Raw genomic sequence first — 26113 nt, forward strand, 5'->3', positions numbered from 1 at the left:
TTCCTGTAATGATGAGCTTGCTTTTCCATAGGGCTTTCCTTTGATTCAGAGAGGAGGCCAACAAATGACAGAGGAGCATGTTCGATTATTTTGGGGAAGGACTCATGCCAGGAGGGTTTACTTTTACTAGGTGCCAAGTGACCCCAGGAACTAGTGTCTTCTGTACCAGAAAAAGCTCCAGAACTCTCACCCACTTGCCTGCCTCTGCCACATCTTTGCTCACTGAACAGCCATGAGAAGGCAGCTCCGGCCCAGAAGGGCTCTGGCCTTTCCATATGGTTATCGCTACAGACTTGTGAGTCTCAGGGAACAGAATACTTTGCTGCCCTTTTTTAGTGGGGTGGGTTAGGGGTTGTGTAGGTCTTGGTTTGCAGCTGGTTCTCCTTGGGATGGGCAGGAATAGTGAAGTTTAAGGAAGCCTATAATTTCAAGAGTAAGCATTGACTCCCAGCATCCCATTGCACCCTAAATTGCTGGGTTGAAGCCCCTCTTCCTATGGAACAAAGATAAGGGAAGGGTAAGATGCCAGGGAATGAGAGGTCTTCCAAATTATTTTCTTGGGAGTCTGGAATTTGAACAGACCTTTTGGAGTCCAAGAATAAAAGATTCATTCTGATAGCAGGAAATTTAGCGAAGAGAGAAGGGAAGGGGGCAGAGGAAATGAAAGGCACTGCCTACCCAGTTGTCTCAGTCCCTTTGGGTGGTACCTTCTCAGGAACCCACCTGCTCTTTTTCTAAAGCAGAAATTCCAAACTATAGCTAAAATCATAGAATCCTACACAAAAGCTGGGAGTAATCCTAGACCTCACCTCTCCAGAACCCCTTATTATGTAAAGGAGGCTGCAGAGGCTCCTGAGGCTGCTGAGAGCACTGGAGAGACTTAGTGGAAGAACCAGAGTGAGAATGCAAGTTTTTCTCACTTCTAATCTTGTGCTCTTTCCATTATATTTGCAGTATGCAATTCCACAACCCTCTGACCTTCCACCACCCATTGCCATCTTGCCTACCACCACACCCTGCCCAACACACACACACACACACACACACACACACACACACACACACACACACCCTTTTGATGTCACCGTTTATCTCCAGGATGCATTACAAATTTATTTGAACCCAAAGTTCCTTTGCATTTACTTTGCTATAATTCATTAATATATGCCACACACAGTACTTTTTTGAAGGGAGGTTTATTCTGAAATATCTCCCAAAGAGGATTGTGATCTGAGCCCCAGGAGGAAAAAGCTTTTATCTATTTTTCATTGGGAATGGCCACTTACATAACCAGGTAGTTAAGTGAAGACTGTCAACAGCCAGCAGAGGAAAACATGCATTCTTCTAATCTCATATCCACCTGTGGAAGGCTTCCTTTAACTTTCCAGCAGCAATTCGTAGAATCTTTCTTTTGACATACCCAAAGTTCCTTCCAGCTCTTAAAGCAGTCACAATCTGTAGGACACATATAACTTCCTTACTTGGCTTTTCTGTGTAATGTTGCTAAAGTATTGTGTATAATTCCAATGATTTGTCAAATGGATTGGATTTTTAATGCATCAAGGGTCTTGTTCTTTGTAGGGAACACATGATCAAATTTAAAAAGAAATTATTTGATGCAGTGAATAATCTTAAGCTAATTTCTATTTTAAAATTAACCAACTCTTCAAATGTTTACAGGGCATTACTCAAAGCAGGGCACAAATTTATCCTTTGGGTCATACTGTTTGTTTATATATTTGTTTATATGTTTATATATATAAAGTGCTCAAAATGGAGCCACCCTCTGCCCTTCACTCTTCCCTTTTAGGGCAATATGATGGGCCCAGCATGCACCTACTATTATATCCCAGCACACTCACACTATCACAAGAGAGCAGTGCCACTTTGGGAAACTGACAAAAACAGACCTTTTCATTACCAAATGATTCCCTACTGGATTCTGTTAAATAGTTATTTGCACAAAAGTGCCTTCCTTGCACATTGTGAGGCTCTCTGATACCTAGAAACAGGAAAGAAGAAAAAAGGTATTTGAGGTTCCTGATCTTGAGGTATTGTGAGAGCCATAGCGAAATTAGCTCTGAGAAGATTAATTCTTCCTTGGAACATAAACCTTTAAAGACAAGCTATCTTTAATGGGATTATCATGAGATCTCATTATCTACAAATAAGATCAAGCTCAGGCCAAGCCCAGCCTCCTCCTCTGTGGAACAGAAGTAGAGGGCAGGCATATAGGCAATAAGGAGAGAAAAGGAAGTGGTTCAGAAAATATAAAGGGAATATAAATTCCTCCATGAAGAAACACTACACTTCAAATTCTCTGAGTTTCCCAGTTGCACTAGATTCTCTGGGGGCCATGATGACTACCCACTGCAGTCCACATGACTGCTGAGGGTAGGGTGACAAGTTCTGTGAGAACATTTCCCCAGAGTCAGGCAGTTATCATTGACATTTGTTCAGTACCCACTGATTACCTAGCTGTGGGCTCCACACTGTGGCAAGCCATTAAGGAGTTTAAAAATATGAGCTCTACTCCCTGGGTGCTCAGAATGTACTTTGGGAGGTCAAATGTGTACATATGTTCACACCCAAATGAAAAAGATTTAAGAACATTTATTAATCCATTCAACTTTGAGTGATAGGGTTCATTTTCCTAAGCCTTACATCATGAGTCCATGTCAGAGTCAGAAATCCTCGATTATAAGCATCTACAATCTCTTGGGAACACAGAATCTAACATATTGTTGTGCTCCATAAATCTGCTAAACCACCTCTCGGAATAGAGGAGGAACATCATTGTCCAGGGTATCGAGAGACATAGGTTCTGGGACTGTCAACTCTATCATGAACTTGCTGTGTGCCTTTGGTTAGATCCTGTCCCCTCTCTGGGCTTCAGATGGACAAGTGAATCTTCAAGATCCCTGTCAGTTCTGATATGGTGTGTGATATAAAGCTGTACATTTGAGCAAATTAGAGAGAAACCAAAGAGTGCTTATAATTAAGAGCTACATAGTGCTGGGCAGACTGAATGCTGATAGTAAAGCCTTATAATTCTACATCATTTTTACTGATTCCGAACAATCCAATTTTCTTAGCATCCTCCCCCCAATGGCATCTTTTTAAGCTGAGTGTCCTCTAAATGGCGTTTGAGGAATCAGGCAGGGAGGGGGCTACATGGAGCCCCTAGACTCTATAATTTGACACATTGAACCCCAACAGGTGCACAGGCCCCACCACTCTTCAGATTTGGACAGCAGAGAGAAGGGAATGTGCCTTCATTTTCTGCTGCTGCAGTGAGCCTTAGCAGACCCACAAAGATCAAAGATCCAACTCTCTAGCCTGTGACTGGGAGGCATTTGAAATACCATTTGGTGAATACTAGGTTTTTCTTTTCTTTGTTGTTGTTTAATTTTCTTAGAATTACTTAGAGAAGATTACCATTTCAGACCTCAAGTAATGGCTACACTCAGTCAATTAACAAATATGTGCTGACCACTTACTATATGTCCAGATTTTTGCCTATGGTATGAGATTTGGGGGTGGAGGGTCCCAGCCCTCAGTGGTCTGTTCAACCAGCTTAAGGCAGAAAGAGGTTCCAGATCATGCAACAGTCAGAAAAGCAGCAAACAGCCCCCAATCTCTTGCTTCTGTTGGGAAGGCAGTCTAAGTTTTGAGGAGGGGTACAGCAGCTGGCTTCTCTGCCTGATGTCTATCCCAGTTTTCAGCCACAACTTGGGATGGTGAAATGGGGCAGCGGAAAGTGTACAGGGTGTTAGGATGAAGCTGGTTTGGGCTAAGGATTTGCCATCATGGACACAAGTGTCTAAAACTACTCCATCCTCTAGCGTTGAGCTCAGCTCTGCCCTGACAAGCCAAAGTACAGAGGGAGGCCAAGGCCACAGGACAGAGTAGTGACATGAGTAGTCCTAGGGTAAAAGTCCAAATGCCCGAAGCTGAGAACAAAACTTGCACCTCTATGGAAAGGATATTGGGTCAAAATAGGCCTTAGAAAGGGTATTTCCTCCAAAAGAACAGAGAAAAAGAAAATCTGCCCTTGTAACAATGGGTATGTTTATGGGGAAGTAGAAATTTGAAACATCTCCAAATATTGAGTTGTTTTCTATTTATAAATGGCTCGTGGGATGTGCCATTGTAAATTTTTTTCAAAAAGTGGATTGTTTTGTCACTGTTCCAGGACAATCAGGATGAAGTAAACCAGCACTACTTAGCAGATGAAGAGGAAGAAGCAGAAGAGGCTCGGGTGATGATGGTACCCGATTTGGAGGAGGAGGAGGAAGAAGAGGAGGAAAAGGATCAGCCAACAATCAACACTTGGTGGTGGAAATTGCAGATCGTGAACGAATACCTATGGGATCTAGAGAAAAGGATGTCTCTGGCCCGAACAGGTCAGAGTTGGAGTAAGTCCCAGTTGTCCCAATGCCCCAGTTGAGTGTCCTTTCTTTTTGGCTTGGTGTCCAGGACTCGTTTACCATATGTTGGATAGCCTTGTATCCAAACTTCCCTTAGATATCATGTAAAAGGATCAATGCCTAGGGAAATGCCTGGGCTATGGGCAGATCCCATCAGAAAAAAACTCGATGTGAGTGAACAAACTTGATTATGTAGCGGAAATCCATTGGGCTCAAAATCATTTGCAATGTAGAGACAGCTAGAATGAGTTGGTATAGAACAGAATTTGTTTTTAGTTCCCAGACTTTTCACTTTCTATCTGTGTGACCTTGGGTGCATCATTTACCCTCTATGAGTCTCTGTTTCCTCTCCTGCCAAATGAGGGAAACAAATCTCTGCCTTGACGCTCTCACAGGATCAGCTGGAGCCTCCAATACGGTGTTAGAATTGTAAAGTTGAAAGTACTATGCAGAAAACTATTTCTAGAATATGAGACCCAAGTCCCTGCTAACCTGACCAAAGGTTTATAAAGCCTCCTCGTTACACCTAGGAATGTCAGAGGAGAGTCATGAGGCCTGCCCCTCGCTCCCGTTTTGGATGCTTTATGCTCCCATGGAGTACACAGAGAAATTAGGTTGTTTTTTTTTTGTTTTTGTTTTTTAATTAAATTTATTGGGGTGACAATTGTTAGTAAAATTACATAGATTTCAGGTGTACAATTCTGTATTACATCATCTATAAATCCCATTGTATGTTCATCACCCAGAGTCAGTTCTTCCATCACCATATATTCGATCCCCCTTACCCTCACCTCCCCCCCCACACCCCCACACCCCAATTACCCTCTGGCAACCACTAAACTATTGTCCGTGTCTATGAGTTTCTGTTTCTCATTTGTTTGTCTTGTTCTTTTGTTGTTTTTGGTTTATATACCACATATCAGTGAAATCACATGGTTCTCTGCTTTTTCTGTCTGACTTGTTTCGCTCAGCATTACTCTCTCAAGATCCATCCATGTTGTCACAAATGTTCCTATATCATCTTTTCTCACTGCCGAATAGTATTCCATTGTGTATATGTACCACAACTTCTTTATCCATTCATCTATCGAAGGACATTTTGGTTGTTTCCATGTCTTGGCCACCGTAAACAAAGCTGCAATGAACATTGGAGCACACGTGTCTTTATCTCTAAATGTTTTTGGGTAGATACCCAGGAGAGGGATTGCTGGGTCATACGGCAATTCTATTCGTAATTTTTTGAGGAACCTCCACACTGCCTTCCATAACGGCTGCACCAGTCTGCATTCCCACCAACAGTGTATGAGGGTTCCTTTTTCTCCACAACCTCTCCAACATTTGTTACTATTTGTCTTGTTGATGATAGCCATTCTGACTGGGGTGAGGTGATATCTCATTGTGGTTTTGATTTGCATTTCTCTGATGATTAGTGATGTTGAGCATTTTTTCATATGTCTATTTGCCATTTGTATGTCCTCTTTGGAGAAATGTCTCTTCAAGTCCTCTGCCCATTTTTCAATTGGGTTGTTTGTTTTTTTGTTGTTGAGTTGCATGAGTTCCTTGTATATTCTGGATACTAGCCCCTTATCGGAGGCACTGTTTGCAAAAATCTTCTCCCATTCAGTTGGTGGCCTCTTTATTTTGTCAATGGTTTCTTTTGCTGTGCAGAAGCTTTTAAGTTTCATATAGTCCCATTCGTTTATTTTAGCTTTTACTTCCATTGCCTTTGGAGTCAAGTTCATAAAATGCTCTTTGAACCCAAGGTCCATAAGTTTAGTACCTATGTTTTCTTCTATGCAGTTTATTGTGTCAGGTCTTATGCTTAAGTCTTTGATCCATTTTGAATTAACTTTGGTACATGGTGACAAATAGCAGTCCAGTTTCATTCTTTTGCACGTGGCTATCCAATTCTCCCAGCACCATTTATTGAAGAGGCTGTCTTTGCTCCATTGTATGTTTTTAGCTTCTTTGTCAAAAATTATCTGTCCATATTTATGTGGTTTTATTTCTGGGTTCTCAATTCTATTCCATTGGTCTATGTGTCTGTTTTTCTGCCAATACCATGCTGTTTTGATTATTGTAGCCCTGTAGTACAAGCCAAAGTCAGGAAGTGTGATACCTCCATTATAGTTCTTCTTTCTTAAGATTGCTTTGGCTATTCGGGGTCTTTTGTGGTTCCAAACAAATCTGATGATTTTTGTTCTATTTCTTTAAAATATGCCATTGGGATTTTGATGGGGATTGCATTGAATCTGTATATTGCTTTGGGTAATATGGCCATTTTAACTATGTTGATTCTTCCAATCCATGAGCACGGAATGTCTTTCCATTTCTTTGTGTCTTCTTCAATTTCTTTCAAAAATGTCTTATAGTTTTCAGCATATAGGTCTTTCACATCCTTGGTTAAGTTTATTCCTAGGTATTTTATTCTTTTGCTGCAATTGCAAAAGGAATTGTTTTTGTATTTCTTTTCTGAGATTTCATTGTTAGTATATAGGAAGGCAATGGACTTTTGTGCGTTGATTTTGTAGCCGGCAACTTTACTGTATTCGTTGATTGTTTCTAATAGCTTTTTGGTGGAGTCTTTAGGGTTTTCTATATATAGCATCATGTCATCTGCAAAGAGTGATAATTTAACTTCTTCATTCCCAATTTGATGCCTTTTATTTCTTTCTCTTGCCTGATTGCTCTGGCAAGGACTTCCAACACTATGTTGAAAAGCAGAGGTGATAGGGGACATCCCTGTCGTGTTCCTGAACGTAGAGCAAAGGGCTTCAGTTTTTCTCCATTAATTATGAGATTAGCAGAGGGCTTGTCATATATGGCCTTTATTATGTTAAGGTATTTTCCTTCTATACCCATTTTATTAAGTGTTTTAATCATAAATGGATGTTGTATCTTGTCAAATGCTTTTTCTGCATCAATTGATATAATCATATGATTTTTGTCCTTTATTTTGTTTATGTGATGTATCACATTGATGGATTTGGATGTTGAACCATCCTTGTGCCCCGGGATGAACCCCACTTGGTCGTGATGAATAATCTTTTTAATGCATTGTTGTATTCGATTTGCTAGAATTTTATTTAGGATTTTTGCATCGGTATTCATTAGAGATATTGGTCTGTAGTTTTTTTTTTGTGCTGTCCTTACCAGGTTTTGGTATCAGGGTAATGTTGGCCTCATAAAATGAGTTAGGGAGTACTGTCTCTTCTTCAATTTTTGGAAGAGTTTGTGCAGAATTGGTATTAGATCCTCTTTGAAGGTTTGGTAGAATTCACTAGTGAAGCCATCTGGTCCCGGACTTTTGCTTTTGGGAAGGTTTTGGATGACTGATTCAATTTCACATTGGTGATCGGTCTGTTTAGATTTTCCAGTTCTTCATGGTTCAGCCTTGAAGGCTATATGTTTCTAAGAACTTGTCCATTTCTTCTAGGTTGTTGAATTTGGTGGCATATAGTCCTTCATAGTATTCTTGGATGATCCTTTGTATTTCTGTGGTGTCCGTGATAACTTCCCTTTTACGCTTTCTGATTTTGTTAATCAGTGTCTTCTCTTTTTATCTTAGTAAGTCTAGCCAAGGGTTTGTCAATTTTGTTAATCTTTTCAAAGAACCAGCTCTTTGTCACATTAATTTTTTCTATTGTCTTTTTGTTCTCTATTTCATTTAGTTCTGCTTTAATTTTTATTATTTCCTTTCTTCTGCTGACCTTGGGTTTTACTTGTTCTTCTTTTTCTAGTTCTTTAAGGTGTAACATGAGGTTATTTATTTGGGAGTTTTCTTGTTTCTTGAGATAGGCCTGTAATGAGATAAATTTCCTCTTAAAACTGCTTTCGCTGCATCCCAGAAATTTTGGTAGGATGTATTTTCATTGTCATTTGTTTCTATGTATCTTTTGATCTCTCCTCTAATTTCTTCTTTGACCCAGTCCTTCTTTAAAAGTATGTTGTTTAATCTCCATGTATTTGTGTTTTTCCGCTTTCTTTTTACAGTTGATATCCAATTTCAAAGCCTTGTGATCAGAGAATATGCATGGTATGATTTCAATCTTCTTAAATTTGTTGAGACTGATTTTATGTCCCAATATATGGTCTATCCTTGAGAATGTTCCATGTACACTAGAAAAGAATGTATAGTCTGATGTTTTAGGATGAAGTGCTCTATAAATGTCAATTATGTCCATTTCATCTAATGTGTCATTTAGGGCTACTATTTCGTTATTTATTTTCTGTTTGGATGATCTATCCATAGCTGTCAATGATGTATTTAAGTCCCCTAGTATAATTGTGTTTTGGTCAATTTCTCCCTTTAGTTCTGTTAGTAGTTGCTTGGTGTATTTCGGTGCTCCCTGATTGGGGGCATAAATATTGATGACTGTTATGTCTTCTTGTTGTACAGTCCCCTTCACCATTATGAAATGTCCATCTTTATCTCTTGTTATCTTTTTCACCTTGAAGTCTGTTTCATCTGATATCATTATGGCTACACCTGATTTTCTCTGGGTACCATTTGCTTGGAGTGTCAATTTCCACCCTTTCACTTTGAGTCTATGCTTGTCCTTGTAGCTGAGATGTGTCTCTTGGAGACAGCATATGGTTGGGTTTAGTTTTTGATCCAATCTGCTACTCTGTGCCTTTTTATTGGTGAGTTCAGTCCATTTACATTTAGGGTGATTATTGATATGTGAGGATTTCCTGTCATTCTATCTTTAGTTTTCTGGTAAGGCTGTGTCTCCATTGTTTCTTTGCCTTTTGTTGTTGTCTATTATTTCTGTGTGGTGGTATTCTATGATGTTTCCTCTGTTTCTTCTTTTATTTCAGTATATATTTCAATTCTGGATTTATTTTGAGTGGTTACCCTTAAGTTTATGTAAAAGAAAGTTTGATATTTAGAGTATTCCATTTTCTTCAGCACGCTTACTTTCTCCATTCCCATATTCCGGTTCAGGCCTTTACTCTCCCCCTTTTTGAGTTTTGGTTGCCACAAATTGTCCCTGTTGATGGTGGTCGAATAGCCTCCTTTAGTATTTCTTGTAGTGCAGGTCGTGTATTAGAAAATTCCCTCAGCTTCTGTATGTCTGGAAAGGTCTTTATGCCTCCTTCATATCTAAAGGATATCTTTGCTGGATATATTATTCTTGGCTCATGATTTCTCTCTTTCAATAGTTTGAATATTTGGTTCCACTCCCTCCTGGCTTGTAGAGTTTCTGCTGAAAAATCTGATGATAATCTAATGGGCTTTCCTTTGTAAGTTACCGCCTTCTTTTCCCTGGCTGCCTTGAGGATTCTTTCTTTGTCGTTGATTTTAGACAGCTTCAATACAATGTGCCTTGGAGAAGGCCTGTTGGGATTGAGGTAACTAGGTGTTCTATTTGCTTCTTGGATTCGAGGGTCCAGTTCTGTCCACAAATTTGGGAAGTTCTCATCGACAATTTGTTTGAATATATTCTCTGTTCCCTTCTCTCTTTCTTCTCCTTCTGGTATGCCCATTATTCTTATATTGCTCTTTCTGATGGAGTCAGAAAGTTCTTGTAGAGTTCTTTCATTTCTTTTAAGTCTCAAGTCTCTTTCTTCTTCTCTCTGTGTCATTTCCAGGTTTCTATCTTCGATGTCACTGATTCTTTCCTCCATCTGGTCAACTCTACTACCTAAGCTGGTTATTTCATTCTTAATTTCTTCTATTGAGTTCTTAATCTCCAGAAATTCTATTTGGTTCTTTTTTAAGATTTCAATCTCTTTCGTAAAATGCTCATGCTGTTCTTTGATTGAGTTTCTGAGTTCCTTTAACTGCCTATCTGTGTTTTCTTGTATCTCGTTGAGTTTTTTCAGAACTGCAATCTTGAATTCTCTGTCATTTAAGTCACATATTTCTGTATCTTTAAGTGCCTTCTCTGGAGATTTTTCACTTTCTTTCTGAGCTATCTTGTTGCCTTGGTTATTCATGGCGATTACTGGTTTACTATTTCTCTTCCTAGACATCTACAGGAGTGACTTCTGCAACAGGTTGATAGAAAGCGGTCTTTCTTTTGTTTGCCAGTACTTGTTGGTAGAATGTTTTATTATTTCTCCAACTGCAACTTATTTTCTTCTCCCACACAGTAGTGCTATGTTTTCTCTGCACTATTCCAACTTCTCACACAATGGGGGATTCCCTGGGAGACGGGCTTCTCCTCTGTTAATAGTTCGTCTAGGTCACAGGGCGCAGTGTCCCGTGGGTATGCGGAGAGCTTTGATGTTCCAAAGCTCTTCCAGCTCCTGATTCAGAGCCCGTAGGTTTCAGCAGTTCTGTTTACTCCTGCAGGGATCCGCCCAGATAGGTGGGGTCAGGGCGGGGTGAGTTGTGAGAGGTGGCCCAGAGCAATGGCGGCAACCACCACCACAGCCGTCCTGCTTCCACAGCTCTCTCCCCTTTGCTGGAACTAGTTGGGCTGTGAAATTGTGTTTGCAGTCCACAGTTCTCAAAACAGCAAATTTTCTGTTGTTTTGATCTGACACTGCTACTGTTTCGCTTTTAGCACCGGGCAGGTGGGGGCGGGCGAGCTCTGGGAGGGAGGAGGGGACGGCTAGTCTCAGTGCCTAAGGCTCCGTTCTCTGCTCGGCAGTGCGGGCTTAAACCACCGTTTTCAGCCTTTTTCCCTCAGTCTTTTCTCCAAGGTCTCTGCCGTGAGCGTTGGGTTCAGCCGTGTTATATGCTGTCCCCTCAGCCCTGTGGAGCCCTGGCGGAGCCCTAGCAGTCCGAGTTCTTCCCTCTCCCGCAGCTGCGGTAGTTCCGGGAAGCAGCGACCTCCGCGCACTGAGCTAGGTCTGAGTCCTCCACCCGCGCGTCTCCGTCTCCGCGCACTTCTCCCTTTCCTCCTCCCTCCACTCACGCGAATCTCCCACCTGTAGGTGATTTCAGTCGGTAGTGGGCCTCTTCGTGTTGCCTGTGTGCTGTGCAGGGAGTCCTTTGTGGAGTTTTTGTTGTTCGATTCGTTGTAAATTCCAGGGGAGCTTTACAGAGGCTCACCTCACGCCGCCATTTTTCCGGAAGTTCGAGAAATTAGGTTTAAAGGGATCATTTCTAGTGATTAAGGCTGAGCCCCCATATCACTTGATCAATAGTGGAATCACATTCCTTAGCATTCCCTTTTTGTCTCACATGCTGCCAACTCTTTGACTTCATAACTTCCCAGCACTTCTCTCCCAGGGTCCTACTCACCTCTTGAACTATTATTAATGCTGAGTTGGTATAGAACAAAATCCTCAGGAGATTTTGCCTGTGGTCAAATTCACACTAGCCACAAAATTCACACTTGCCACACTCTTTGCATAGCCCAGAAACAGAGCTGTTGCTGGTTTGGAACTCAGTTAACCCACAGAAGAAAAAATAGAGGATGCCATGGATGAAATAAGAGTTCCCTAGTGTCAAGGGTCAAAGGTTCAGTCAGAGTGAAACAGCCAACCCTGTTTCCTGGAATTAGGTATAGCGGGTGTGGGGCTCTTAACAACATCCATCTCCTTTCACCCCTCCTTAGTTCTTAGCCCCACCCCTGCCCATCCCTTGAACTCTCAACTGGAACAAATGTGCCATTCAAGGAACATTCCGACATTCTGGAAGCTGCAGACAAATGTTGGACACTCATTGGGGCTCCAAAGGATACACAGCTGTTTCTTCCTTGCCTAAAGAGAACTGGAAAAACAGGCCTTGTGAAATGCAAGTGTGATTCTGGGAGAGGGTGCCATACCTTAATCCTTTAACAGCCAGTCATTTGGAACTTCACCAGAGGAAATGATCCAAATTGCTCAAGGGGAGAACAATCCACAGACCAATAAATGGCGATTAGGGAGGAATGTTCAAGTGCCCAGGGAAGATATGGCATTGGGAACACTGCACGATAGGCCATATCCAGGCCTCTGGGTAGTGGGTCTAAGGAGAGCCCAGGAATTATGGCTTCTTCTGTTTGGCTATCTATGGACAAAGGGCAAATAGTGATCCTAATGCCTAAGCCACCAGGCATACGCCTTGCTGCCTTCTTGCTTGAAAACTAGGTGCCCACTTGAGCCTGAACAATAACATGACCAACATATTCACCTGCCTATTATTATATTCCAAAAGTTTCCTTTGGTGGCTGAACAACCTCTATTCTTAGGAACTATATGTCATTTTATTGGATATTGACAAGAACCATATGAGGTAGTAATATTATTATCCCCATTTTACAGATGCAGGAACTGAGGCTTAGAGATAGTAAGTAATTTGTCTGAAGTCGCATAGTTAATAAGTACCAGCACTGGAAGTCAAACCCAGGTTGGACTCTTGCCAGAACACCACACCGTCTTCATGAACTATAGCAATGGGCAATGCCCTGATGGGTAGGGCCACAGGAACTGATAGGGTGTTTTGGTGGAAGGAGTGAAGAATCGGGATTATGGGTACCAAGTCTATCCAAGATATCCAGCTCTACCCAAGTTTGGGTGGGGCATTCAGGAGAGAGCCTTGGGAAGGTTGGAGAGGTCAATGGGTTCAGATGTATATACTGTTTGGTTTTGCCTGGGGTGTGTGTGACTGAGTTAGTTAGCCTATCACAGACTCCAGGGCACAAAATACTGGGTAAGGCTGAGGGGACTCATTGCTAGTGCCATTCTCCATCTATAGTTTCCTGGCCACACATCCTGGGCAAGAAGGAAGAGATCTCGAAGGGAGATCTGAGTCTTCCGGTCCCCTAGCACGTCTCCATCTGTTGATCCACTCCCAGGATAGGGATAAGGGTAAAGGAAAGGAGGAGGTGGCACAGCGCACATCACATTAGGACAGCCAGTGGGCAGTCACCATATCATAGGCAGACAGGTGTTACTGTTTCTTCTTGAGGGACTCCAGCTGAATCAAAGTGTTCATGTTCCAGTTCTGCTTTAGTTTATCCTATGAAACACAAAGGTTCCATTTCTAGTGGGATTACTAAATAATTTTTTCTCCTTTTGTCCACTCATTTTTTTTCCAGTTAATTTTATTTGGTTCATGGTTCGATTTAAAAGTTAATATTTGGATTAGGTTTGAGGTACAGAAAAGTTAGGTGGTTTGTTTCAGTTTCTGGTTCATGATTCAGTGTAAATCTGTAGTTCCAACATCATGTCACTTGTGAGTACAGCCAGATATTATTGGTTGAGAGAGCCCCAAAGAGGACTTGAAAAGAGCTTCTCAGCAACAATCTCACTCTCATTCACCTCACTCTGTGCAGCCTAATCCTGGGGCAAACCTAATCTTAATATAGCCCACAGAGGAGGAATTCACACAACTATGTGTCTGGTCTTCTAATAATAATAATACTAGTAATAACGATGATAAACACTGCCATTTATAGAGCACTTGGTATCTGCCAGCTTCTGTGCTATGCTATTTATATGCATTATTCAAGCACTATTATTGTCCTCATTTTAGTGATGAGGAAATTGAGGTCCAGATTGGTAAACAGCATGTTGAATATTAAAAAGCTAGGAAGTACCAATGGCATATTTTAAAGAAATAGAACAAAAAATCATCAGATTTGTTTGGAACCACAAAAGACCCCGAATAGCCAAAGCAATCTTAAGAAGAAAGAACAATAATGGAGGTATCACACTTCCTGACTTTGGCTTGTACTACAGGGCTACAATAATCAAAAGAGCATGGTATTGGCAGAAAAACAGACACATAGACCAATGGAATAGAATTGAGAACCCAGAAATAAAACCACATAAATATGGACAGATAATTTTTGACAAAGAAGCTAAAAACATACAATGGAGCAAAGACAGCCTCTTCAACAAATGGTGCTGGGAGAATTGGATAGCCACGTGCAAAAGAATGAAACTGGACTGCTATCTGTCACCCTGTACCAAAGTTAATTCAAAATGGATCAAAGACTTAAGCATAAGACCTGACACAATAAACTGCATAGAAGAAAACATAGGTACTAAACTTATGGACCTTGGGTTCAAAGAGCATTTTATGAACTTGACTCCAAAGGCAATGGAAGTAAAAGCTAAAATAAACGAATGGGACTATATGAAACTTAAAAGCTTCTGCACAGCAAAAGAAACCATTGACAAAATAAAGAGGCCACCAACTGAATGGGAGAAGATTTTTGCAAACAGTGCCTCCGATAAGGGGCTAGTATCCAGAATATACAAGGAACTCATGCAACTCAACAACAAAAAAACAAACAACCCAATTGAAAAATGGGCAGAGGACTTGAAGAGACATTTCTCCAAAGAGGACATACAAATGGCAAATAGACATATGAAAAAATGCTCAACATCACTAATCATCAGAGAAATGCAAATCAAAACCACAATGAGATATCACATCACCCCAGTCAGAATGGCGATCATCAACAAGACAAATAGTAACAAATGTTGGAGAGGCTGTGGAGAAAAAGGAACCCTCATACACTGTTGGTGGGAATGCAGACTGGTGCAGCCGTTATGGAAGGCAGTGTGGAGGTTCCTCAAAAAATTACGAATAGAATTGCCATATGAGCCAGCAATCCCTCTCCTGGGTATCTACCCAAAAAATCTGAAAACATTTAGAGATAAAGACACGTGTGCTCCAATGTTCATTGCAGCTTTGTTTACGGTGGCCAAGACATGGAAACAACCAAAATATCCTTCGATAGATGAATGGATAAAGAAGTTGTGGTATATATACACAATGGAATACTATTCGGCAGTAAGAAAAGATGATATAGGAACATTTGTGACAACATGGATGGATCTTGAGAGAGTAATGCTGAGCGAAATAAGTCAGACAGAAAAAGCAGAAAACCATGTGATTTCACTGATATGTGGTATATAAACCAAAAACAACAAAAGAACAAGACAAACAAATGAGAAACAGAAACTCATAGACACAGATAATAGTTTAGTGGTTGCCAGAGGGTAAGGGGGGTGGAGGGTGGGGGGTGGGAGGTGGGAGATGAGGGTAAGGGAGATCGAATATATGGTGATGGAAGGAGAACTGACTCTGGGTGATGAACACACAATGGGATTTATAGATGATGTAATACAGAATTGTACACCTGAAATCTATGTAATGTTACTAACAATTGTCACCCCAATAAATTTAATAAAATAAAATTTAAAAAAAAAAGCTAGGAAGTGGTAAGGTCAGGATAGGATGCAAGGAAAGACTGAATTTCAGATACAGTAGTCCCTCCTCATCCATGGGAGATACATTCCAAGACCCCTAGTGGATACCTAAACCATATATATATATATATATATATATATATATATATATATATACTATGTTTTTTCCTATACATACATACCTAATTTATAAATTAAGCACAGTAAGAGATTAACAACAATAACATAATAAAACAGAACAATTATAACAATATACTGTGATAAAAGTTATGTGAATGTAGCATTAAGTAAAATAAGGTTACCTGAACACAAGCACTGTGATAACTGAGACAGTCAATCTGGTAACCAAGCCAGCTACTAAGTGACAAATAAGTGGGTAGCATATACAGCATGGATGCTCTAGGCAATGGGATGATTCACATCCTGGGCAGGATGGAGTGGGATAGCGTGAGATTTCATCACGCTACTCATCACGATGTACAATTTAAAACTTATGAATTGTTTATTTTGGGGATTTTCCACTTAACATTTTTGGACCAAGGTTGACTGCAGCAGGTAATTGAAACTACAGAAAGCAAAGCCGTGGATAAGAGGGGATTACTGTATTGTTACAGATATAGAGAAGAATATGAGGTAAGTGATAAACTTATTCCCATTTTACCTGTGAGGAAAATGGGGTGCAGAGAGGTTCTGTAACTTGCCTAAGTTCACAGGTAGAGATCACAGGTAGCAAGTGTCAATAATTAAGTACAGATTCCTCCTCCTCCCTTCCTTGTCCTGTGTTAGAGTTCTTTTTGAATAGCAGAGGCACTTAAACTTTTGCTAAAAATGAATAAGATTTCAAATAAGTGGGGTGAAACCTCACTTTGCTTTGATTAGAGGCAAGTCCAATTGGAAATTAATCAAAAGTTTGAATTATAGACTATGTGAAAAGAAATACTGTTTTCATTCCTTGCAAATACATACAATCACTGGAACCAAGTTGCTAGGACTCTTCAGGGCACCTGCTTTAATGAATAGCAAAGAATGATTTATACTTAGGACATCAACTCTTGCCCAGAGGACTACCAAGAAATTTGCCCTCTGCAGTACTTTAAACTCCCCTGTAATCTTGTTCATGGTCATCATTTGCTCAGCAAGCCCTTCCATCAGAGATGGCTGTAAATGTAAACTGCAATCCGACCTCTAACACAATTCTCACCAATTACAAATTGGTGAAATCTGAATGTGCAAGGATATACTGAATCTGGGAATTCTTTTAAAAAGCCATCTTATGTGTTTGGGTTGATTCTGGCTCATGAGTTCAAGTGAGGAGGCAGCACTTGTTGGCAAGTACTGACCACTCTTATCTTGTTCTGCAGGTGTGACCTTAGTCATTTACTTCTTTTTCTACACCTCCCTGGCTGCTGTGATCATCCTCTGCATGTACACGCTATTTCTGACCATCTGTCCTTACATGCTGACCTTCACTGAGAGGGTGAAGCCTCCTGGTGAGTGCCCAAATGCCCTGTGTTGTCAGAAGTTGCTAGACAGAAATCCGCTTACACAGTATGTTCAGCTTCAATTAATTTTGGTTCTTCCAGTAATGACTTAGGGATTCAATTATTAAGAGTAAAAGTAAAATGGTACTTCGCAAATTATGGTCTTTTTCATTTTGATTGCCCAGGGGGAAATGGTTTCATGGGAATCAATACCAAAAAATTATCCCAAGAATGGGTTAATATATACAAGACCTGTTTCCATTGCCAGGAGTTATGATCAGACCCTTCACCCATAGCCTTAACTTCAACTTCAACGTTTCTGAACCTGACACTTGGCAGCATTATGTGATTAATCTAAATGGCTTTCTGCAGGGTAAGTTCCTCCAATCGGTGCAAATATCTTTAGAAAGGTGATGGGTGTGGATTCAAAATTCACCTGGCTCAGAAATCCCACTCTTACTAACCCCAGCCCATCCTAGCCTTTCCTTACCTTGCATCCTCCTCAGCACCTGTAAATACAATCAAAATTTATGGTTGTATATTGCTTTGAAAGCATATAAGCCAACTCTCCAGCAATACGGTAAGTCCATTGAGGCAGAGAACTTGTCTTCTCTTCTTGAACACCTTACAGAACCTAGTTATGTCCTGAGCACATCCAGATGACTCAATAATGATCGATTACAAAAAAAATAATCTTGGGGGGAGGTAGTGGTGAAAAAAGAAGAGTGTTCTCCAGAGCTGGAAGATCTCTGTCTCTTACAGTTTCTCAAGCTAAGAGGATTCATTTCTTGGAGATCAGCCATCTTGAAGTCAGAGAGCAAGGGTCTTAATTTAACAGCATTTCAGAAAGTAGTTAGAGGGAGTTTAAATTACCCAGAGGTGGCAGACTCCAACATTGTGATCGGAAGTGTTTTCAAGATGCCTATCTCTATACCGTCATCATATATATTTTCAGGAACAAATGAATGGCTTTTTGAGAAGCCATTCCACAGGGTGAAAACTGAGGTAGCAGCTTGGTTAGGGTTAAACACAGATAGCTATATTTATCCAGCTATCAAACAGGAACTCCAGTGGGTTTACATTACTGATCTATCATTTGTGGGAAAAAGCCAGTTAGACTAATATGGTTGGCCTGGCCTAGCTGAAGTGGGGGATGGGTTGGGAGTGGCCAGTAGAACATGCACTTAAGTAAGAGGAAAACAATCTTTTATGTGACAGGAAGTGTTATTTAAAAGCATAAATTGTGTCCTTTAAATTTAACCCTGCATAGCAGAGTCTATCATCCCCATTTTACAAATGGGAAAACAGGCTCAGAAAGAGGAAGTAATGTGATCAAAGTCTCCCAGCAGCAGAACCAGTATTTTTTTTTTTAATTAAATTTATTGGGGTGACAATTGTTAGTAAAATTACATAGATTTCAGGTGTACAATTCTGTATTACATCATCTATAAATCCCATTGTGTGAACCAGTATTTAAACCAGCATTCATATTCTTCACATCCTTGCCATTCAAAGCATGATCCAGGGTCTAGCCGCATCAGCATCTCCTGGGAGTTTGTTAGAGAGGTAGACACTCAGGCCTCTGTTGAATCAGGATCATTTTAGCAAGATCCGCCTGTGATTTGTATGACCTTTAAAGCTTGAGAAGGAAGGGCTGCTTTTCATAATCTTTTGCTGCTGCCATATGACCGGGAGTTAGAAACTCAGCTTTGTATTAGTAATGCTTGGTGTTACTTTTGGTAAGTCTAAGCTTCAGAATCCTCACCTGCAAAATGAGGGGGGGTTCTTTATGAGTCCATGTAGTTCCATTTTGGGCCCCCAAATGTCTTGGACATCATAGCCAGTACAGTATCTCCTTTATTTTCAAAATGCTTGTGAGTTATTGCAAATGCACTGCCAGAATCTCTGATGCAGAAATCCCTCTGAGAAGCTAGTAGGTGGAGAAATACCAATTCTGATCTGATGACAGAGGTGGGGAACGTTAGGAAAAGCATTGCATTTTTCATTCCTAAGCATAGGTAATATGCCCTGTTTAAAAGGAACATACGTCTGAAATAGACATCCCAGAGTATCAATTTCATTCCCATGAGGACTGGGATTTTGCAATAATGGTCATACCCATGTCACATTATTTTTTATTTTTTATTTACTTTTTTATTAAATTTATTGGGGTGACAATTGTTAGTAAAATTACATAGATTTCAGGTGTACAATTCTGTATTACATCATCTATAAATCCCATTGTGTGTTCATCACCCAGAGTCAGTTCTCCTTCCATCACCATATATTTGATCCCCCTTACCTTCATCTCCCACCCCCCACCCCCCACCCCCCTTACCCTTTGAGAGTGTAATGCTGAGCGAAATAAGTCAGACAGAAAAAGCAGAGAACCATGTGATTTCACTGATATGTGGTATATAAACCAAAACAACAAAAGAACAAGACAAACAAATGAGAAACAGAAACTCATAGACACATGTCACATTATTTTTAATGGAACTACCTCAAGAGAAACAATGAGCACATCATTAGATTATATTTAGAAAGTTATTATTTGAACATAGTTATAGCTTTGTCTGAGGAATAATAAAGGATTAGCCATAACTGGAATAGATTTAAAACTCTGAGTTGCTTCTTCATAATATCAAACCCAGGTCACAACCATGTCTAGATGAGGATCCAGCAATACATTTGGACTTTTGCCTCTGGTGGATCACAGATACACAATCTCCTCTGAAAACCTGAGCTACTTGGAACATGAACACATGGGGGTTGGATCTAACAGGATTATCTGACTCCATCATTTAGAACCAAATGAGAAATAATGCAGTAATTTCCAAAGCCTAGATCTATGGCATTTAGTAGCCCAAAGATCAGCTCACAGATAGCCCCTTTCAGCTCTTTCCCTGGATATGTGTAACTTGGACACATGTTACATTCCATCCAATGTAAAGGAACACTTAACTCTGAGTGCTTCAGGTCTCAGTAGACAAGATCTCATGCCTTCACACTCTTGGTGGAGATGTTATGGTTGTCATTTGTTTCTGTCTTTCAATCTAAGTTTCTATTTTGCAGTGCTAACGTCCTCAGTAAAGAATGAGGAGATGGTTTATTTCTTCTTCCTCCTCCCCCTCCTTCTCTGTTTCTTCTTCTTTTTTCCCCTCCTCCTCCTTTTCTTCTTCCTCCCCCTTCCTCCTGTCCCACAAAACACACTTCTCACTCTCTTGCATCAGGTGCCTCTATTGACCTCAAAGGGAGATGTTTTCAAGGCTGAACTTAAAGAGATTTAACCCAGGAGCTTTGCCTCCTTATAAATGCCATGCCTTAACATGATCCAGTCCCTCCTCCAAAATCTGCCTACTACATGCCTATTCCTCTCCCAGAAGTAGAAGAGGCAACTCTCTATGTATACAATATACCATATCTGAAAAGAAATAATGGAAAGTAGAAATTATAAAGTGATTAACATATGACCTAGAAATGGATATCCAAAAGTTCCAAGGGAATGAGAAACAAGGGGACAGGCAATCAATGTGGGCTGAGGAAACTAGCCAGGAAGTCTTCCTGGAGGCATGTTGCTGATGAAGGGCCTTGGGCACTTGATGTCATGTCACAGGGCCTAAGACAGATTGAGTGGGCTTTCCAAGGATCACAAGCAAGCTGGAAAAAATTTGAAACTAGGGAGAAGGACTAATGAAAACATGGCCTTCCCGTATAGTAGCTGTCTAACATGACCCTTTGTCACCCACACACACATTAGGTTATAATGACAGTCTTCAAAAAGAAATAAATGTAGATTGTACCCCAGGGCAGTACTTCATCCAAGATGGCAATGAGGATGAGGACAAGAAGGCCTGCCAATTTAAGCGCTCCTTCCTGAAGAACTGCTCTGGCCTGGAAGACCTACTTTTGGCTACTCTACTGGACAACCCTGCATCCTTCTAAAGATGAACAGGGTATATTTACCCTTGACACTCTGGTGATGATAAGTGGATGAGCTGGGTAGGAAGTCTCTGGACACTCCATTTCTCTTGGGCTCTGTCTTTACACACTGCAAATTTGGCCATTTTTTACTGACATCGTCAGTAATATAAACAACCAGACAAACTATCAAGCAATAATTCTTTTTTCCTCCTTGAACACTTCCTATTTCTAGTCTTCTCCCACACCTCCAAACTTGCCATTTGATGCCCTCTGTCAGGAATGAGATCCTGAGCTGTTTGTAACAGGGAATTGACATGGGGGTGGGGTGGGGGACAATTTGGTGGGAGATGAGGGTAAGGGGCATCGAATATATGGTGATGGAAGGAGAACTGACTCTGGGTGGTGAACACACAATGGGATTTATAGATGATGTAATACAGAATTGTACACCTGAAATCTATGTAATTTTACTAGCAATTGTCACCCCAATAAATTTAATAAAATTTAAAAAAAAAAATGCATTTTCCTTCTCTCCTGCCATATGTGTGGGAGAGCCCTCTTGAAACCAGGAAATTCTTTCTTTACATCTCAGGTTATCTTGCTGCAGTTACTATTGTATGAATATCAGGCACAAAAAGGAGTAAGCTGACCTGCACAGTGCTGAAGATATTTTTCATTTTCTGCTTTTTGTAACTTTTCTGAGAGGGCAAAATAGATTAAGCTTATGCCTAAGGAAGGGATGACTCAAGGGAGATAAAAGACCTATTTTTACTGTCAAATCTTGTTTTATGTTTTGTTTTGTTTTTTTTTTAAAAAATGCTGGTTTTCTTTTGATAGATGGTAGGCTTTTGTCCTGAGCTTGGAAATCCTGTGAAGGTTTCCTGCAAAGTTCAGGTAAAATGCCTTTTTGAGTAAGCATTGCTAGCACATCTGTTTCATGTAAAAATGTGGTTCATCCCTTTCAAGGGCTTGACCATGGATAGTTGACTATGGGTTAGGAAAGGGTTAATCTTGTCATAATTACACCTCCCTTTGGTAACCTCAAGTCTCCTATTTCCAGAAAGCATTCAATTCCTGTGTGGTTTTGTGTGTAGTGTGTATGTGTATGTGCTGATTTATACCTGAGAAAGCCAAAACCTGAACCTCAGCTAAGGGCCATAGCAGGGAACAACAATGTGCCAAGTCATTAACTGGGATTCTGTTTACACTTTTGCTTTTAGCTCTAATTACTTGATTCTTTGAACTAAACAAACAGCCGTTAGTCATTAGTCCCTGTTTTTATTGTTGTTTTTTTAAAATTCAAGTTTATTGGGGTGACTGACAATTGTTGGCAAAGTTACATAGATTTAAGGTGTGCAATTCTGTAATCCATCATCTATATATCACATTGTGTGTTCACCACCCAGAGTCAGTTCTCTTTCCATCACCATATATTTGATCCCCTTTGCCCTCATCTACCAACCACCTCTCTCCTTACACTCTGGTAAAGTCCCTGCTTTTAAAACTGGATTTAACTTTCTGCAGCAATGACCAGTGGCACTGGTGTTATAATAACAAATGATTACAAGGGAGTGTAAACAGAACTCCACTAATATGCTAATTAACTGTCGTTGGAGGGACCATTAATTGCTATCTCCTCTACACCAATTAGCTCCTTTGTAGGAAAAACCCCTAGACTTGGGGTTTGCTTCTTAAACTGGCTGTAGCACCCTCCTGTTTGACAACATCAACTGCACCCCCAGCCCTGGACAGTTGTCTTGCAAATGTGTGAAGCCAGGTAACTCTGTTCTCAGTACTAGAAATACAACTCAAAACTCCAATCTTGATGGTGGCAGATCAGAAAGGAGCAAAAGGCAGCATTTATTCAGCCAATGGTCCACATTCAGCAAGCATTTATTGATCACTTAGTACAGACTGGGTACTTTGCTAGGTGTTGGAAGTGCCAAGATAAATATGACTCTCTGAAATCAGGGCAATCAAGTATTGCAGGTGCTATGAAAGGTGAGGTAGGGATATTGATAAGAAAGAGGTCAGTTCCACATAGGGGGTGGTGATGCTGAAGATGAGCTTTGAAAGATGAGGCCATGTTTGCCAGATGAACAAGGTAGGAAGGACATTCATTCTGTTCACATGTACGTGACTATACGTAAATAAATATACCCACATGTGAGGTGTGACTACAAACTAGTGGAATTGATTCCACAGACCATTAATGAAAAATGAATTTCATTGTTTTTCAGAATATGTAAACACACCATAAAGACCAACTCAGTCTCAAACTAGCATATTAATTGGATTGAATCCTGCTTATAGTTCCCTAGTGGAAGGCATTCACTTTTCAGCTTGCATCGAACTTTGCTGAGAACTGTCCTTTTATATATAAAAAAGAAATATTAAGAGTCTTTATACATTCTATACTAATCAATACTGGTCAACTCCACGCCCACTTGTGGAAATCAAGCAGGATGAGGTAATTACAAGAATAAATTAAGAACTTATGGGGCCAGCCCGGTGGCTCAGGCGGTTAGAGCTCCATGCTCCTAACTCCGAAGGCTGCCGGTGTGATTCCCACATGGGCCAGTGGGCTCTCAACCACAAGGTTGCCAGTTCAATTCCTCGAGTCCTGCAAGGGATGGTGGGCTCTGCCCCCTGCAACTAAGATTAAACACGGCACCTTGAGCTGAGCTGCCTCCCGGATGGCTCAGTTGTTGGTTGGAGCGTGGGCTCTCAACCACAAGGTTGCCAGTTCAATTCCTCGACTCCCGCAAGGGATGGTGGGCAGTGCCCCCTGCAACTAAAATTGAACATGGCACCTTGAGCTGAGCTGCCACTGAGCTCCCGGATGGCTCAGTTGGTTGGAGCATGTCCTCTCAACCACAAGGTTGCCAGTTCAATTCCTCGACTCCCGCAAGGGATAATGGGCTGTGCCCTCTGCAACTAGCAACGGCAACTGGACCTGGAGCTGAGCTGCGCCCTCCACAACTAAGACTGAAAGGACAACAACTTGACTTGGAGAAAAGTCCTGAAAGTGCACACTGTTCCCCGATAAAGTCCTGTTCCCCTTCCCCCCGCCAAAAAAAAGAACTTAGCTTATACTAAGAATGATTATAGTATATTGACAGAAGTCATCACATGACCCTAGTGAGTGATTTGCTAATAGTGATGAATAATTGTCCCTTATTAGACCCAGATCTCTGCTATTTAGGGCAAAACTAATGCATAGGCAGAATGGACAATCCCCTACCTGACATGATATGATGAGGATAGACTTGTTTATTTAATCAGTTCCAGTAATGGGCCCCTCTTCCTTATCCTCCAGACTCCACCTACTGTACTTAAGCACTACAGAGAATGTGGTCAGAGATATGAGTTTAGGTAAGTGAACTGTGCACCTGGTCTAACTTCCAAAAGAACTGAGCCCACAGTGCACAAGTTGTTGTGGAATGGGATTTATTAAACATGTTCCAAATTACGCCTGCCTCAGCTCCAAAGTCCAACACTGGGAGCCAGATCCAGTATGATCCGTTGGAGAGGGGCTGGCATGGTAGGCCCTCTTGCCCTCTTGCCAGAGCAGCACCAGATACTGCAAGTGCTTTGGAGCCTTCTGTCTGGGTCCCCTAGGAACCAGCACAGAACCATACTGAGCACCTTCAGTCTCCTCACTCCAGGGCCTTCCATTAACTGTTTTTTGAACTGAAAAGCCAAGGCATAGTCTCTCCCTGAAATGCTCCTCTGGGGACATCCAGGATGAGATATGCCACATTCTGCTTTTGTGATCTTCTTGGGACAGTTGGTTGTGGGTCACACAGTGATTTCACCTGGGGTACAGGCCCCTTTAGTTCAGGCTCCAAATGAGTGACCCAGCACCCCACATATATCTGCTTTTACTTACAGAGAGGCAATGAAAACAACATCTGATCCATCAGTTACTACCCAGAGTCAGCTTCTTTTGACCTCTGCTACTACTCTTACTACAGCAAACTGACTCACGTAAGCCTATATCCCCTTCACTCTTTGCTGTCAGAAAGGGCTCAGAGGCAAAGGAAGGGCTGGCTGGGATCTATGTGAATTAGGGAGCAGCAGGCAGTAACAGAGGGGTGGTAGCCCACCTTATCAATTTATATCACTCCTTTCCATATCTGAAGGAATCTGGGATATAGTCTGGTGTAACTCATTCAGTTTACAGATGGAGAAATTAGAGTTCAGAGAGAAGTGACTTGTCCCATTACACATAACTAATCGGTGGCAGAGCCAGGAGCAGACAAAATCATTCCCATTACACTCAGTTATACCCAAATAATCCTACTTCTGTTTTTCTCCCATTTGAGGCCTTGGGGCTGTGAAGCCTTCATCTTTAACACAGAGACTTGACAAACACTAGTTCTGGTTTGATTTGTGGTCTGATATCCAAAAAGTCACATCATACTTAGTTAGAATTAGTTTTCCCCAGAGGACAATCAGATCTCTGACAGTGACTTCTGAGAGAAATGTATAATTTTTGCACTGTCCCAAGGCAGAGAAAGCATGTCATTTGCTTTAGCCATTTATGACTTGGCATCATGGGATTTACTCATTTCCCTTTTGGAGCTTATCCCATCCTGCACTGAATATCTGACCATTTCCATCTTATTACCCTCCCACACAGCCACCCCTCCTCACACTTAGAAATCATTATTCTTCCATATACAGGTTAACTACACCTCCATGCTGGCGGCAATGCACTTTACAGATGTGGTGAAGAACTAAGCCGTGCCTGTGCAGTGCCAACTGAAGGGCAAAGGCATCATAAATGATGGCATCAATAATTGTTTTGTGGGTAAGGTAATCTTTACTTTGAACATAGAAACCTAAGAACTTCAGGAGACCACACCCAGCAGTTATGTTTCTGTTTTATTTCATGTTACCCCTGATAGCACCTGAATTCTTTTTCTTCAATCAAGACACAGCCAGATGAGCACCTAAGATCATCTTTCCTTGCCTTTGACATATGTATGAAATGACATTGTGGGAGCTATTTGATTTTTCAAAAGTGGTCTCTCCTGATGACAAGTAGATTATATTAATTTCCATTCCCCACCACTTAAACTAAAACCCAGTCTTGCTGCTACACATCTCACTGCAGTATAAACACAATATCTGATAAAATTCACAATATCAATGAGGGAAATTTTCTAT

At 41.0% G+C, this 26113-nt stretch overlaps 1 protein-coding gene across 1 annotated transcript; it reads left to right on the forward strand.

Moving 5' to 3' along the window:
- The first annotated feature begins 232 nt into the window (after positions 1 to 232).
- ATP1B4 (ATPase Na+/K+ transporting family member beta 4) lies at positions 233 to 25789 on the forward strand. The gene is given in 9 exon segments (XM_074324036.1): positions 233 to 295; positions 4196 to 4406; positions 16895 to 17023; positions 17283 to 17387; positions 20775 to 20912; positions 20915 to 20970; positions 21776 to 21832; positions 24833 to 24928; positions 25628 to 25789. Coding segments are annotated over 9 exon segments (1017 nt in total).
- The last annotated feature ends 324 nt before the right edge of the window (positions 25790 to 26113 follow it).

This window comes from Rhinolophus sinicus, chromosome X, assembly GCF_036562045.2.
Source record: "Rhinolophus sinicus isolate RSC01 chromosome X, ASM3656204v1, whole genome shotgun sequence".
In the NCBI taxonomy this organism is placed as follows: domain Eukaryota; kingdom Metazoa; phylum Chordata; class Mammalia; order Chiroptera; family Rhinolophidae; genus Rhinolophus; species Rhinolophus sinicus.